At 46.6% G+C, this 15,939-nt stretch overlaps 1 protein-coding gene across 4 annotated transcripts; it reads right to left on the bottom strand.

Annotated features, from left to right (window-relative positions):
* Window positions 1–8,188: 8,188 nt before the first annotated feature.
* LOC119961202 (gastrula zinc finger protein XlCGF49.1-like) lies at window positions 8,189–15,939 on the bottom strand. Of its 4 annotated transcripts, none has more exons than XM_038788657.1 (3): window positions 15,868–15,939; window positions 14,020–14,125; window positions 8,189–9,288 (listed from the first exon to the last, which is right to left on the bottom strand). In XM_038788657.1, exon 3 carries the CDS (start codon window positions 9,005–9,007, stop codon window positions 8,321–8,323), a length of 687 nt encoding a protein of 228 aa, XP_038644585.1. In that variant the 5' UTR covers window positions 9,008–9,288; window positions 14,020–14,125; window positions 15,868–15,939; the 3' UTR covers window positions 8,189–8,320. The 4 variants fall into 4 exon arrangements, with proteins under 4 accessions (XP_038644585.1, XP_038644584.1, XP_038644586.1 ...); XM_038788656.1 differs by having other exon boundaries at window positions 15,837–15,889; XM_038788658.1 differs by lacking the exon at window positions 15,868–15,939 and adding an exon at window positions 15,798–15,836.

Below are 15,939 nucleotides of genomic sequence, written 5' to 3'. Positions count from 1 at the left end.
ACTCTTCCCAGTCTGCTTCACTGCTACGCTGACAGCAGGACACTCTTCCCAGTCTGCTTCATTGTGATGCTGACATCAGGACACTCTTCCCAGTCTGCTTCACTCCGATATTGACAGCAAAACACTCTTCCCAGTCTGCTTCACTGTGATGCTGACAGCAGGACACTCTTCCCAATCTGCTTCACTGCGATGCTGACAGGACACTCTTCCCAGTCTGCTTCACTGCAATGCTGACAGCAGGACACTTCCCAGTCTGCTACGCTGACAGCAGGACACTCGTCCCTGTCTGCTTCACTGCTATGCTGACAGCAGGACACTCTTCCCAGTCTGCTTCACTGCTACGCTGACAGCAGGATTATCTACCCAGTCTGCTTCACTGCTACGCTGACAGCAGGACACTCTTCCCAGTCTGCTTCACTGCTACGCTGACAGCAGGATACTCTACCCAGTCTGCTTCACTGCTACGCTGACAGCAGGACACTCTTCCCAGTCTGCTTCACTGCTACGCTGACAGCAGGACACACTTCTGTAACCGTCTCACTGTGATGCACCCTGATTGCGATACACCCTAATGAATTGAGTGACTCAGTCAGGTCCTGCATGTGATGGTTGCTTTGAGTGTCCTGTTGGCAAGTCCTTCCCATTTAATATTCTGTAAAAAGGACTTTACTAAAAAAAAGCCATCACTGTGTCCAGGATAGGAATTGAGAGACATTTTTCTTGTCTGTTGCAAATCCTTCCCTCTTAATCCCGAAGTTTCTAAACACTGAGCGCAAACTGAGCGCGGGATTTTGTAATTCAGGTTTGCAGTCCTACACCGAGTGTTTGACAATCCCTCCCAGTCCACTCTCCTGCACTCGGCCCGTTTCTCTGGTGGACTTTCAACCTGACCGCCTTCTTCCTGATTCGGAAATCGCTCTGCGCATGCTTCACCTAGCTCCGCCCCTTATTACTCCAATTGGTTGGAGGACCAGCCGCTCCCGACCTCCATCACCTATTGGTCCGAGGCCGATGTCAATCATTGTGCTGGAGCATGCGCAGCCGAAAGATTCTGACCAGGAGCCAGCTGCTTTTTAAAGGCGGAGTACAGATCCAGAGGCGAAAATAAACCCGTGAACCGAGATAGAGCCGATGGGGAGGTAAAAGAGACTTAATAAATTAATTAAATGGACACTGAATCCTGAATAAGCTCTCGGTCCCGCGATTGCTCGGTGCTGAGACTTTTCTCCAGCACAGGCCTGATTTAACGGCCGCCATCTTTTTGCGGGGCAATGACCTTCCATCAGGGCCGATGGGAATCTGAAACTTTACATGTTACGTTCATCCGGATTGATGCAAAAATACCAAATTTAAAAGCGAATAACAATTACTAATATATGAGGAAAAGGTGTAAATTGGTCAGACACTCAGTTCTGATTGGGCAGGACTTTACTGTGGCGAATGCAGCAGGGAGCTATCATCTCCTATGGAGTTGTTTAGGTCCAGAAGAGGCCCCTTTCCTAGACACATTCCATTTTCCGAGTATGAATATATGGAGCTTCTCGCAAGTGTTAGTGGAACACTTTACGAGCCCGACTGAGAATCTTCAAAATTTGGTATTCCTGTGTCTGTCGCGATGTGTATCAGATATAAAAGGTTTTGACACAACGTCCTTTTAGCAATACTCCAGTGTCTTAAAGGATGAGAAAGTAGGAGACAGAGAGAGAGGTGGAAAGAGAGAATTTCAGAGTTTGAAGATGAGAGATCAGAAGGCATGGTCACTAATGGTGGAACAATTAAAAAGCGAATTAGAGAAGTGCAGATATCTCGGAGGGTTGTAGAGATGGGTGATGAAGCCGTGGAGAGATGTGAACACAATGAGGAGAATTTTAATCTAAAGGCATTGAGAGTGAGAAAGAGATGAAAAATTGTTCCATAGAAACTGGAATTCTATATTTTTATTTTTGGGTGATGACTTTTGCAAACTCTTTTTGCAGATAATTAGAAAAAGAGGATTTGCAGTTGGGAAACTTGAATCAAATATCATATAAAGATCCAGCAGAGTCACTCGATTCATCAGGACCTGAATATCTTCTGGCTTTGAATTGGAAGGAAATGTTCATCTGTTCTGTCTGTGGGAAAAGACCTCAAAAAAAATGTGACTGGAAAAGCATTGAGACACACACACCCGAGTGAGAGTGTTCCAGTGAACTGACCGTGGAAACATCAGTGTGACTGGAAAAGCAGCGAGACCCACACAACACACACCCGAGTGAGAGTGTTCCAGTGAACTGACTGTGGAAACATCAGTGTGACTGGAAAAGCACCGAGACCCACACAACGCACACCCGAGTGAGAGAGTTCCAGTGAACTGACTGTGGAAAGAGCTTTAACCAATTACATAGTCTGAAAAAAACACACCATTACAGTGGGAAGAGATTTTACAAGTGTGTGTGCACGAAGACTTAACTGATCATTCAACCTGGAAAAACACAAGGACACCCGCACAATGGAGAAACCCTGGAAATGTGAGGACTGTGGGAAAGGATTCAGTTGCCCAGCCCTGCTGGAAATTCATCGACGCAGTCACACTGGGGAGAGACCATTCACCTGCTCCGAGTGTGGAAAGGGATTCACTCAGTCATCCCAACTGCTAACACACCAACGGTTTCACACTGGGGAGAAACCGTTCACCTGCTCTGAGTGTGGGAAGGGATTCACTCAGTTATCTGACTTGCGGAGACACCAGCTAGTTCATACTGGGGAGACTCGTTTCAGCTGCTCCGAGTGTGGGAAGGAATTCATTCAGTCATCCAATCTGCTGAGACACCAGCAAGTTCACACTGGGGTGAGACCGTTCACCTGTCCTGTATGTGGAAAAGCATTCATTGGGTCCTCTGACCTGCTAAGTCACCAGCGGATTCACAGTGAGGAGAGGCTGTTCAGCTGTACATCCTGTGGAAAGAGATTCCGGACTTCAGCCCACCTCAGTGTACACCAGCGAGTTCACACTGGGGAGAAGCCGTTCACTTGCTCTGAGTGTAGGAAGCAATTTGCTCAGTTATCTCACCTACAGACACACCAGCGAATACACACTGGGGAGAGACCATTCACCTGCTCTGAGTGTGGCAACAAATTCACTTGTTCATCCCACTTGAGGAGACACCAGCGAGTTCACACAGGGGACAGGCCATTTACCTGCTCCACGTGTGGGAAGATATTCACTCAGTCTGGCAGCCTGCTGAGACATCAGCGAGTTCACAAGTGACTACAGGGATTTGATTTTGTTGCTATTGAACTCCTAACCTGAACTTCCTAACCCACAGGCCACAATCAGTAAGGATAGGCAACAACACCTTCTCCACGATCATCCTCAACACCGGTGCCCCACAAGGCTGTGTCCTCAACCCACCGCTATACTCCTTATACACCTGTGACTGTGTGGCTAAATTCCCCTCAAACTCGATTTTCAAGTTTGCTGATGACACCACCGTAGTGGGCCGAATCTCAAACAATAACGAGACGGAGTACAGGAATGAGATAGAGAATCTGGTGAACTGGTATGACGACAATAATCTCTCCCTCAATGTCAACAAAACAAAGGAGATTGTCATCGACTTCAGGAAGCATAGTGGAGAACATGCCCCTGTCTACATCAATGGGAACGAAGTAGAAAGGGTCAAGAGCATCAGGTTGTTAGGTGTCCAGATCACCAACAACCTGTCCTGATCCCCCCATGCTGACACTATAATTAAGAAAGCCCATCAACGACTCTACTGTCTTAGAAGACTAAGGAAATTTGGCATGTCAGCTGCGACTCACCAAATTTTACAGATGCACCATAGAAAGCATTCCTTCTGGTTGTATCACAGCTTGGTATGGAGCTTGCTCTGCCCAAGATCGCAGGAAACTACAAAAAGTTGTGAATGTAGCCCAGTCCATCATGCAAACCAGCCTCCCATCCATCGACGCTATCTATAATTCCCGCTGCCTCAGAAAGGCAGCTAGCATAATTCAGGACCCCATGCACCCAGGACATACTCTCTTCCACCTTTTTCCATCAGGAAAAAGTTCCAAAGTTTGAGGTTGTGTACCAACCGACTCAAGAACAGCTTCTTCCCTGCTGCCATCAGACTTTTGAATGGACCTACCTCATATTAAGTTGATCTTTTCTCTACACTTTGCTATAACTGTAACATTATATTCTGCAGTCGCTCCTTCCTTCTCTATGTACGGTATGCATTGTTTGTACAGCATGCAAGAAACAATACTTTTCACTGTATACTAATATATGTGACAATAATAAATTAAATCAAAATTATTGCTGCTACTAATCACATCCTGAACTGAACCTTCTTCATTCTGACAGTTGGGATTTGTTGTTCCTGATGTTATTAATCCCTGTAACTGGGCTGGAGTTTAATATTCTGGATCTGTAGCTGATTGTGTTCTCGGGGCTGTGGAGTCCCTTTAGGGAAGGCTGTCTGTGATCTTTCCCCATAATTCAGGAACTCTCATCAGAAATTAGTTTACAACAAGTTTCTGAACTTTTACTTCAATCTCAAACTGCTAATTATTTTAAAGCTGTGTTCTGAGATTACCAACCATCCTGCCAATGGAAACAATTTGTAAACTTCTCAAGAATGTAATCTCTCCTGAATGAACTGAAACCCCTCATCCCTGACGCTATCCTGGTAACTTTTCCCAGCTTCCTCTCCAAGGCCTTGACATCTTTCCCAAAGTGAGGTGCACAGAACTGAACACAATGCTTCAACTGAGGATTAATCAGTGATTTGTAAAATTTCAGTAGAACGGCCTTGCTTTTATGCTCCAAGTCTCCAGTAACAAACCGAGGACCCTATTAGATTTTTACAACAATTTGATCAGCCTGTCCTGGTGGATTCTGAGATTTGTGTATATCCAGTCCCAGGTCACTGTTTAAAATTGCACCATTTAGTTTATACTGTCTCTCCTCGTTCCTCCTTCCAAAATCCATCATTGACTGTCAGCCACTTTGGGATGTTCTGAGGGTGTGAAAGGTTCTAAATAAACACAAGAAATTTATTTCTCTTTTACAGCTGACTTAAAGCTGTAGATTTTGTTCCAAAGATTAAATTGGGATTGATATTCAAAGTTAGCGTTTTTACTGCAGAAACAGCTTCAGCTGGGAGTCTGAATGAAGAGGAAAGATCCCAGACAGCGGGTCTCCCAGGTTCACTGCAGGCCCGACAGCTCAATCAGCTCCACTCTCAGCTCAGGAGAGCTCAGCAGCTCCACACACTGTCCACAGGGGAGATCCCCTGGTCCAGTGGGACCAACATTCATGTCACCACCTATAATACTGGAGTAATCAGTCACTGGCCTGATTGCCATTTGTGGAATCTTACTTTGTATAAACTAATTATTGACAAACAGTGACAACTTGTATTTATACAATAAAATTAATGTAATAGACATCCCAAAGCCCATCAGAGGACTTTCAGAAAGACAAAAAATTGACACAAATTCAGATCAGACGATGTTTGAACAGATGGCAGAAAGCTTGATTGGAGAGGCAAATTTTAACAATTTTCTTTAATCAGGAAAGTTAGAGTGGAGAGGGTTGGGAGGGAATTTCAGAGTTCCATGTCTGCGTTGACCACTAATGGTGACTGAAGACAATGGCTTTGGTCTTCCCAATTTTTAATTGGAGGAAATTGCTGCTCATCCAGTACTGGATGTGGGATAAACAGTTTGACAATTTAGTAACAGTGGAGGAATGGAGAGGGATGGGGGTGAGGTAGAGCTGGGTGTTGTCAGTGTCCATGTGAAAACTAACACAGTGCTTTGGGATGATGTCACCCAGTGGCAGCTTGTAGATGGGAAATAGGAGGGGCCGAGGATGGATCCTTGGGGAACACCAAGTACACGGACTTTGGAGAGGAAAGTGATGTGAGATGGATGGTAGTTGGTGACGACGGGCTGGTCAGTTTTTTTATGATGGGCAATGACGGTAAATTTAAAGGCGAAAGGGAGAGGATCAAATGAGCTAGAGAACTGGAAACAGTATCAGCTAACATGGGGAAGTTGGGTGCTCAATACTTTAGTAAGAATAGGGCCAATACAGCAGAAGGCGAGGGCAGCACGGTGTTTAGCCCTGCTGCCTCACGGCGCCAAGGTCCCAGGTTCGATCCCAGCTGTGGGTCACTGTCCGTGTGGAGTTTGTGCATTCTCCCCGTGTTTGCGTGGGTTTCACCCCCACATCCAAAAAAATGCGCAGGGTACGTTTGGCCACGCTAAATTGACCCTTAATTGGAAAAAAATGAATTGGGTACTCTAAGTTTTTAAAAAAGGAAAAAAAATACAGCAGAAGGCAGGTCTCATGGACAGTCTGAGCTCTGAGAGGGTGGCACGGTAGCACAGTGGTTAGCACCGTTGCTTCACAGCTCCAGGGTCCCAGGTTCGATTCCAGGCTTGGGTCACTGTCTATGTGGAGTCTGTACGTTCTCCCCGTGTCTGCGTGGGTTTCCCCGGGTACTCCAGTTTCCTCCCACAAGTCCCGAAAGACGTGCTGTTAGGTAATTTGGACAACCTGAATTCTCCCTCCGTGTACCCGAATAGGTGTCGGAATGTGGCGACTAGGGGCTTTTCACAGTAACTTCATTGCAGTGTTAATGTAAGCCTACTTGTGACAATCAAGGTTATTAGGATAAAGTGAGATACAGGAGAAACTGGAGAATGTTTATATGATGTACATTAATGATCTGGCAGAAGGAACTGAGGGAATTGTTGCTAAGTTTGCAGATGATACAAAGATATGTAGAGGGACAGGTCGTCTTGAGGTAGCAGGGAGGCTGCAGAAGGATCTGTGCAAGCTAGGAGAGTGAGCAAAGTGGCAGATGGAATATCATTTGGGAAAGTGTGAGGTTCTGCACTTTGCCAGGAAGAATAGAGGCAGAGACTTCTGTAAAATGGGAAAAGGCTTCAGAAATCAGATACACAAAGAGTCTTGGGAAACCCAGTGTGGGATTCTCTTCAGGTTAACCTGCAGGTTCAGTTGTCAGCCAGGAAGGCAAATGCAATGTTAGCATTCATTTCACGAGGGCCAGAATACAGGAGCAGGGATGTCCTGCTGAGACAGTATAAATCTCTGGTCAGACACCATTCGGAATATTACAAGCATATTTGGGCCCGTCTCTAAGGAAGAATATGCTGGCCTTGGATGGGGTCGAGAGGATGTTTACAAGAATGATCCCGAGAATTAAGGATTTGTCATATGAGGAGCAGTTGAGGACTCTGGGTCTGTACGCGATGCAGTTTAGAAGAATGAGAGGGGATCTAATTGAAACTTACACAATACTGAGAGGCCTGGATAGAGTGAACGTGGAGAGGATGTTTCCACTGGTAGGAAACACTAGAAGCAGAGGACAGAATCTCAGACTGAAGGCATGATCCTTTAAAACAGAGATGAGGAGGAATTTCTTCAGCCAGAGGGTGGGGAATCTGAGGAGCTCTTTGCTGCAGAAGACTGTGGAGGCCAAATCACGGAGTGTGTTTATGAAAGAGACAGATAGGTTCTTGATTAATAAGGGGATTAGGAGTTATAGGGATACGGCAGCAGAATGGAGATGACAAACAAATCAGACATAATTAACTGGTGGAGCAGATTCAATGGGCTGAATGACCGAATTCTGGTCCTATATCGTCAGGTCTTATGTAAGATGTGGGACAAGGACTTGGATGAGGAACTTTAGACGCAGTCTGGTTCGGTGTGTTCGTGGAGAGAGGGAAGCAGCTGATCAGATTGTCTCAATCTTAGTGGCATGGTGGCAAGTGGTTAGCACTGCTGCCTCACAGCTCCAGGTTCGATTCCGGTCTTGGGCGACTCTCTGTGTGGAGTTTTCACATTATTCCCGTGTTGTTTCCTCCGGGTGCTCCGGTTTCCTCCCACAGTCCAAAGCTGTGCAGGTTAGATGTATTGGCCATGCTAAATTGTCCCTAGGTGGGGTTATAGGGATAGGGTGGGCAATTGTGTCCAGGTACAGTGTTCTTTCAGAGGGTCGATACAGACTTGATGGGCCGAATAGTCTCCTTCTGCACTGTAAGGATTCTATGATGATGCTCGTGACAACAAAACTCCATGAGCTCCTCACACTTGTTGGATGTGAGGATGGAGGATGTGAGGGGGAAGGGAGACCACTTCAAAAGAAATTCACGTGAGGTCGAGATATTAAAAAGTCAAAGCTGATTTATTTTTCTTTCATCAGTAATAGTAACAACTGTAACAGATCTGGGGTTTATTCACAGAGAAACAGACTCCAATGAACATGATGTGATTCAAAGCAAGATCCAATCACTGTCGTTACTCGTGAACTTGCTTGTGTCTCAGCAAGTTGGATATCCGAATGAATCCCTTCCCACACTTAGAGCAGGTGAATGGCCTCTCCCCAGTGTGAACTCGCTGATGCATAGTGAGTTCAGATGATCGTCTGAACCCATTCCCGCAGTGAGAGCACCTGAACGGTCTCTCGTCAGTGTGAACACGTTGATGGAATACCAGATCCCAGGTCCTTTTGTAGCACTTCCCGCAGTCTGGACATTTAAAAGGTCTCTCATCAGTGTGAACTCGCTGATGGGACATCAGTTCCCCAGATCCTTTAAAGCCCTTCCCACAGTTCTGACATTTAAATGGTCTCTTGTCTGTGTGAACTTGTTGGTGTCTCAACAGGTTGGATGGATCAGTGAATCCTTTTCCACACTCGGCGCAGGTGAATGTCTTCTCCCAAGTGTGAACCCGCTGGTGTTTCAATAGGTTGGATAAATCATTGAATCCTTTCCCACATGTGGAGCAGGTGAATGGCCTCTCCCCAGTGTGAACTCGCTGATGTCTCAGCAGGCTAGATAAATGAGCAAATTCCCTCCCACACTCGGAGCAGTTGAATGGTTTATCCCCAGTGTGAATTCTCTGGTGTGCCAGCAGGTTGGATGACTGAGTGAATCCCTTACCACATGTGGAGCAGGTGAATGGTCTATCCCCGTGTGAGTGCATCGATGAATTTTCAGCTCAGACGGGGAACGAAATGCTTCCTCGCAGTCCCCACATTTCCACCGTTTCTTCCCAGTGTGAATGTGTTTGTGTCTCCTCAAGCCTGACGATTGACTGAAGCCTTGTCCACACACAGAACACGTGTACGGTTTCTCCCCAGTATGATCGGTGCTTTTCCCTTCCATGTTCAAACTCGATGATATTCAGGGCAGGATAAATTGGACAACTGTCAGCTCCCGATGTGGTTTGAGTTTCCTGACTGCAAATCCTCCCCGTCTAATGCCCTGTGAAATTGATTTAAAACAGAAAAACAGTGAGAGAGAACCCACAAAAATCACAAAGGCAGCTTGTGGAATTGAGCTGAATGAATCTGGTCATTTATGGGGCCGGCACTGGGAAAAAGTGACCATGAAAACTGCTGGATTTTCGTAAAAATCCAACTGATTCACTGATATCCTTCAGTGACGATGTGGAGATGCTGGCTTTGGACTGGGGTGAGCACAGTAAGAAGTCTTACAACACCAGGTTAAAGTCCAACAGGTTTGTTTCAAATCACTAGCTTTCAGTGAATTCACCTGAGAAAGGAGCAGTGCTCTGAAAGCTAGTGATCTGAAACAAACCTGTTGGACTTTAACCTGGTGTTGTAAGACTTCTTACTATCCTTCAGTGAAGGGAACCTGCCCCTTCCCCGCCTCCTCTGTCTGGGCCGACTCAAGACTCTGGCCTCTACGGGGGGAGGGGAGTGAGGGAGGATTGGGAGCAGAAGCAAGAGAGGGATTTTATATTTGTACAAATCAATCAGGACTTTACCAGAATCTCCCAAACCCTCAACCATCATCTCCTAGAAGGAGCAGGGTGTCAGGTGTGTGTGAACAACATCACCTCCACGCTCTCCAAGTTACACACTATCCTGACTTGTCCACGTCCAGCACTGGATGAGCACAATTTTCCTCCATTTACATATGGGGAAGACTGAAGCCGCTGTCTTCGGTCCCAGGTGGTGAGTTACTCACCGTAGCATTTCTAGCCTCTGACCTGCTCTTGCAGCCACAGTATTTATATGACGAGCTCAGTTCAGTTTCGAGACAATTTGGAAAATTGGATACAAAATGGGTAAAATGGCAGAATGCAGAGTGTGATGGTTGGAGGTTGTTTCTGTGACTGGAAGCCTGGGTCCAGTGGTGTACCATAGGAATCGGTGCTGTTTGTATTGCACATTAATGATCTGGGTGTGAATGTGGGAGGCATGAGCAGTAAGTTTGCAGATAACATGAAAATTGGCGGTGTGGTAAATAGTGAGGAGGAAAGCCTTAGATAACAGGATGATATAGACAGACGGGCTGGTTAGATGGACAGAATAGAGGCAAATGGAATTTAACCCTGAAAGTGTGAGGCCATGCATTTTGGGAGGACTAACAAGGCAAGTGAATACAGACATGGTTGAGGGAGGAACAAGATTGGCAGCTGTCCAAGGTATAGAATCATCAGGTGATAAAGGCGGAGGTGTAAAAGACGACGTGAGCTGCAATATTGATCAAGGAGCCAATTACTGCAGTGAGGAAGGATGATATCTCAGCAGACACCTCAACTCAGGCCATCCGGGAAGGATGATATCTCAGCAGACACCTCAACTGAGGCTATCCGGTAAGGATGATACCTCAGCAGACACATCAACTGAGGCCATCCCGGTGGAACATAACAACAAAAAGGGGAAAATCATGTTTCTGGGAGTGCGTCATTGGTCCCCAAACAAGCAGTAAGGGAGAGGTGGAAGAGCAGATATGTTGGCAAATCCCAGAGAAGTGTAAAATAATAGGGTATTAATAGTCAGTGGAAGTGATTGTGACCATAACTGGTAAGGTTTATGTTGTTATGGAAAAGGAAAACTCACTGGAAATAAAGGTTCTGAATTGGGTGAAGGCTGACTTCAATGTGATACAACAGGATCTGACCAAAGCAGACTGGCAGCAGCTACTGACAGGGAAATCTTTCCAGCAGTGGGGGTCATTCAGAAAGGAAATAGAGAAAGTACAGGGCCAACATATTCTCATGAAGGTAAAGGCTGGGACCAAAATGTTCCGAGTACCCTGGGGATCAAGGGGTACACAGAATTGGATCAGGAAAAAAAGGGAGGCAGGAGACCCAAGACGGTGGATGCCTGAGGATTGTAGCAAGTGCAGAGGGGTACGTAATGAAATAAATTCGGAGAGTAAAGAGGTGACATGAAAAATGCTGGCGGATAAAATAAAGGAGAATTCCAAAGTGTTTTACAAGTATGTTAAGGGCAAGAGGGTAACAAGGGAAAGAGAAGGGCCCGTTAAGGACCAAAGTGGTAATCTGTATGTGGAGCCGGAAGATGTGGGTGAGATTTTAATGAGTATTTTGCATCTGTGTTCACTGTGGAGAAGGACGATGTAGATATTGAAATCAGGGAGGTCCACTGTGATATAGCTGAACAGGTTAGCACAGAGAGGGAGGAGGAGTGAGCATTTTTGCAGGTATAAAAGTGGACCAATCCTCAGACTCAGAGGCGATGTGTCCCAGGCTGCTGTATGAGGCAAGGTAGGAGATTGCAGAGGCTCTAACACTATTTTTAAAATCCTCTCTGGCCACAGGAGATGTGCCAGAGGACTTGAGGACAGAATATGTGATGGCATTATTCAAGGAGGGAAGTAGGGATAAACAAGGAAATTTCAGTGTGAGTCATACAACAGTGGTAGGGAAAACATAGGAAAGAATTCTGAGGGGCAGAATTAATCTCCACTTGGAGAGGCAAGGATTGATCAAGTATAGTCATCGTGGCTTTGTCAGGGGGCGATCATGTCTAACAGATGTGATTGAATGTTTTGAGGAGGTGACTAGGTGTGTAGATGACGCAGTCTATATGGACTTCAGTATGGCTATTGACAAGGTCTTCTCTGGGAGACTGGTGAAGAAGCCAATGGAATCCAGAGCAATTCGGCAAATTGGATCCAAAATTGGTTGAGAGGCGGAGGGTGATGGTTGAACGTTGTTTTGTGACTGGATCACTGTGTCCAATGGTGTACTGTTGGGATCAGTGCTGGGTCTCTTGCTGTTTGTACTGTACATTAATGATCTGGATGTGAATGTGGGAGGTAAGTTTGCAGATGACATGAATAATGGTGGTGTGGTAAATAGCGAGGAGGAAAGCCTTAGAATACAGGACGATATAGTCGGGCTGGTGAGATGGGTAGAACAGGAGCAAATGGAGTTTAACTCTGAAAAGTCTGATGTGATGCATTTTGCGAGGATGAACAAGGCAAGGATATACACACTGAACGGTAGGGCATGAGGAAGCATAGAGGACCAGAGGGACTTTGGGGTGCATGTCCATTGATACCTGAAGGCAGCAGGACAGGTGGAGAAGGTAGTTCAGAAGGCTTATGTGATATTTGTCTGTATTAGCTGAGATTGAGAATATAAGAGCAGGGAGGTTATGATGGAGCTGTATAAAACACTGGCTGGGCCACAGCTAGAGAACTGTGTGCAGTTCTGGTCGCCATAGGATAGACACTAGAGAGGAGATTCATCAGGATGTTGCCGGAGCTGGAGTATTTCAGTTATGAGTAGCGGCTGGATAGACTGGGGTTGTTTTCCTGAGAGCAGCAAGGCTGAGGGGGAACTGATTGAGGTGTAAAAAAATTATGAAGGACATGGTAGTTGCTGGAGTGGTAGTGGGAGGTGGGGGGTTTAAACTAATATGGCAGGGGGATGGGAACCTATGTAAGGATTCAGAGCAGAGAGAAATCAAGAACAAGGGAAAAAGACAGAAAGAAAAATAAGAAAAGTGATGGGCAGATAAATCAAGGGCCAGAATCAGATAAGAACACAGTAAAAAAATAGTAGGAAAGGGCAGCACGGTGGTGCAGTGAGTTAGCCCTGCAGCCTCACGGCGCAGAGGTCCCAGGTTCCATCCCGGCTGTGGGTCACTGTCCGTATGGAGTTTGCACATTCTCCCCGTGTTTGCATGGGTTTCGCCCCCACAACCCAAAGATGTACAGGCTAGGTGGATTGGACACGCTAAATTGCCCCTTAATTGGAAAAAATGAATTGGGTACACTAAATTTATTTTTAAAATAGTAGAGACCGGTAATGGGATGTTTAAGGTTTTGTACCTGAATGCTCGGAGCACTGGAACTAAAATGGATGAATTAGTTGCGCAGATAGATGTAAAGGAGTATGTACAGTTGGGATTACAGAGACATGGCTCCAAGGTTACCAAGGATGGGAACTAAACATTGAGGGCTATTCAGTTTTCAGGAGGGACAGACAGAAAGGAAAAGGCGGTGAAGTTGTATAATTGATTAAAGAAGATATTGATATCATATTGAGGAAAGATATTAGCACCGATAGTGTGGAATGTGTGTGGATCGAGTTAGGAAACACCAAGGGGCAAAAAGCATTCATAGGGGAGGTAATCAGACTACCAAACTGCACTGGTAATGTTGAAATAGCATCAGACAGGAAATCAGAGATGTATGTGATCAGGGAATCTGTGATCATGTGTGACTTCAATCTGCATATTGATTAGGCTAATCAAATTGGTAGCAATGCGATGGAGGAGGATTTCTTGGAATTTCTAAGGGATGGTTTTCTCGACCAATATGCCGAGGAACCAACGAGAGAGCATTGTCAAGGCCAAGATTGATGGGTTTTTAATCAGTTGGGGAATGAAGGATTACAGAGAGAAGGCAGGAAAGTGGACTCAGTGAGTGGTTGATCTATGATCTTAGTAAATGGCAGAGCAGACTCAAAGGGCTGAATGTCATACCCCTCTTCCTATTTCTTATGGTCTTGTGGAGATTGAGGGGAAATTGATAGAAGTGCACAAGATTGTTAGGTTTAGATAAGGGTGTTCAACAAATGCTGTTCCTATCCGCTGATTGTAAAAGATTACATGACACAGATTTAATATTTTGAGCAATATCTCCATGGGGGAATGTGAGGAAGAAGTTTTACTCAGTGTGGGGTAATAACTTGAACTCAATGCTTACACTCAAAGGGAGATAATATTCAGCTCCTGATAAATCGAACGATGCAGTCAGACTGAGATGTGAGATTTGGTTTGAATTTCCTGTCTGCAAATCATCTTCCAATATCCTGTAAAATACATTTACAAAAGCCATCACTGTCAGTCCAAAAATGAAATTCAGAAGAGACAAATATTTCTCTTGGTTGGAGTTTTCTATGTGTAAATCCTCCCCTTGTAATCCCCTGTAAAAGGAGTTTCCAAAATCCATCTCTGTCAGTCTGGGATAGAAATTCACTACATTCTCTCCTCCTGCTGCCAATGCATGCTCCCTGCTGCACTTGGCCCCTTGTCATTATCATCAGCAGACCATTGATTCAAGGATGATATCTCCTCAGGGTTGTGTTTTTCTGCTATGGATCTCCATGTGACTGAACTGTGACTGCAGATCTTTGCACACACCACTTATTGCTGGCCCGCTATCCAGCCCCATCGCTCCACACCAGCCACACAGTATAAATTTGACCCTATTTCCAATTCTCTAGCTTTGACAAAGGGTCATCCAGACTCAACATTAGCTCCCTTCTCTCTCCACAGATGCTGTCAGACATGAAAATGAAGTAATGAAAATCGCTTATTGTCATGAGTAGGCTTCAAATGAATTTACTGTGAAAAGCCCCTAGTCGCCACATTCCAGCACCTGTTCGGGGAGGCTGTTACGGGAATCGAACCGTGCTGCTGGCCTGCTTTCAAAGCCAGCGATTTAGCCCTGTGCTAAACATCCCCGACATGACAAGATTGTTCAGTATTTTCTGTTTTTGTTTCAGATTCCAGCATCCGAATAAGATGTCTTTAACTCCATGAGGTAGTTCAATCTGAACAGCAGGATTTGCTTCCTCTTCCTTCTGCATTTTCCTCAACAATAAGACATTGGGACTAAAGGCTAATACTGTGGGCGCGATTCTCCGCTCCCCACACGCCGGGTGGGAGAATCACGGGAGAGCCGCTGTGGCACCCCCCGCGATTCTCCCACCCCCCCCCCAAAATGGCGTGTCGCAAAACGGAGAATCGCCGCTCGCCGTTTTTCCCGGCGATTCTTCGGCCCGGATGGGCTTAGCGGCCTGACGACCCCGACGGGTTCACGCCGGCGCCAATCACACCTGGTCGCTGCCGGCGTGAACAGCGCGCGACAGGTAAGTGTGGGGCCTGTGGGGAGTGGAGAGGGGATCGAGCACCGCGGACGTGCTCAGGAGGGGACTGGCCGGCTATCAGTGTCCGCAGGCGCCGGCGTCTGTAAACGCCTCACTCTTTCCCCTCCGCCGGCCCGCAAGATCAAGCCACCACGTCTTGCGGGGCAGCGGAGGGGAAGATGGCAACCGCGCATGCGCGGCTGACGTCACTTAGGCGCCGCCGGCCGCGTCATTCTCGGCGCGCCGCTTTGAGGCAAGCGTCAAGGCCCGGCGGCCGAGTTTCCCGCAACGCCGCTCCTAGCCCCCCGGGGGGAGGGAATAGGGGGAGAGGAGCAGCCCCCGACGCCCCGGGTTTCACTCCGGCGTCGGCCGTTGCGGAGAATTTCGCCCTGTGTCTCCATTCTGAACAATGGGTAACAAGCTCCTCCCAGTCGTTGAAACATTGCCCCCTACAAAGATGGCGATCACGCATGCGCCCTGCTGCACATTACCCCAATTAAGATGGCGGCCGTCAACACGCCCAATCATACAAATGGGAGGGAAGAGAGGGCTGATCGGTTCTTTTTTAGGATTTGCGGTTTGCAGAACATATTTAGGAAGCCGTTTCGCCCACCCACTGGGTCCTTTGCTCCCTCTGAACCGCCATACGCACCGATTGCGGATCAGAAAAACAAACATCTCACCACCGCCATTCCGCACACTGCGTACTCCCATCTCCCAGCTTGGTCCCGCCCCTTCTTCAGTCAGATTGGTTG

Source organism: Scyliorhinus canicula, unplaced genomic scaffold (genome assembly GCF_902713615.1).
Source record: "Scyliorhinus canicula unplaced genomic scaffold, sScyCan1.1, whole genome shotgun sequence".
Lineage (NCBI taxonomy): Eukaryota > Metazoa > Chordata > Chondrichthyes > Carcharhiniformes > Scyliorhinidae > Scyliorhinus > Scyliorhinus canicula.
This window is presented reverse-complemented; position numbering and strand designations above follow the sequence as displayed.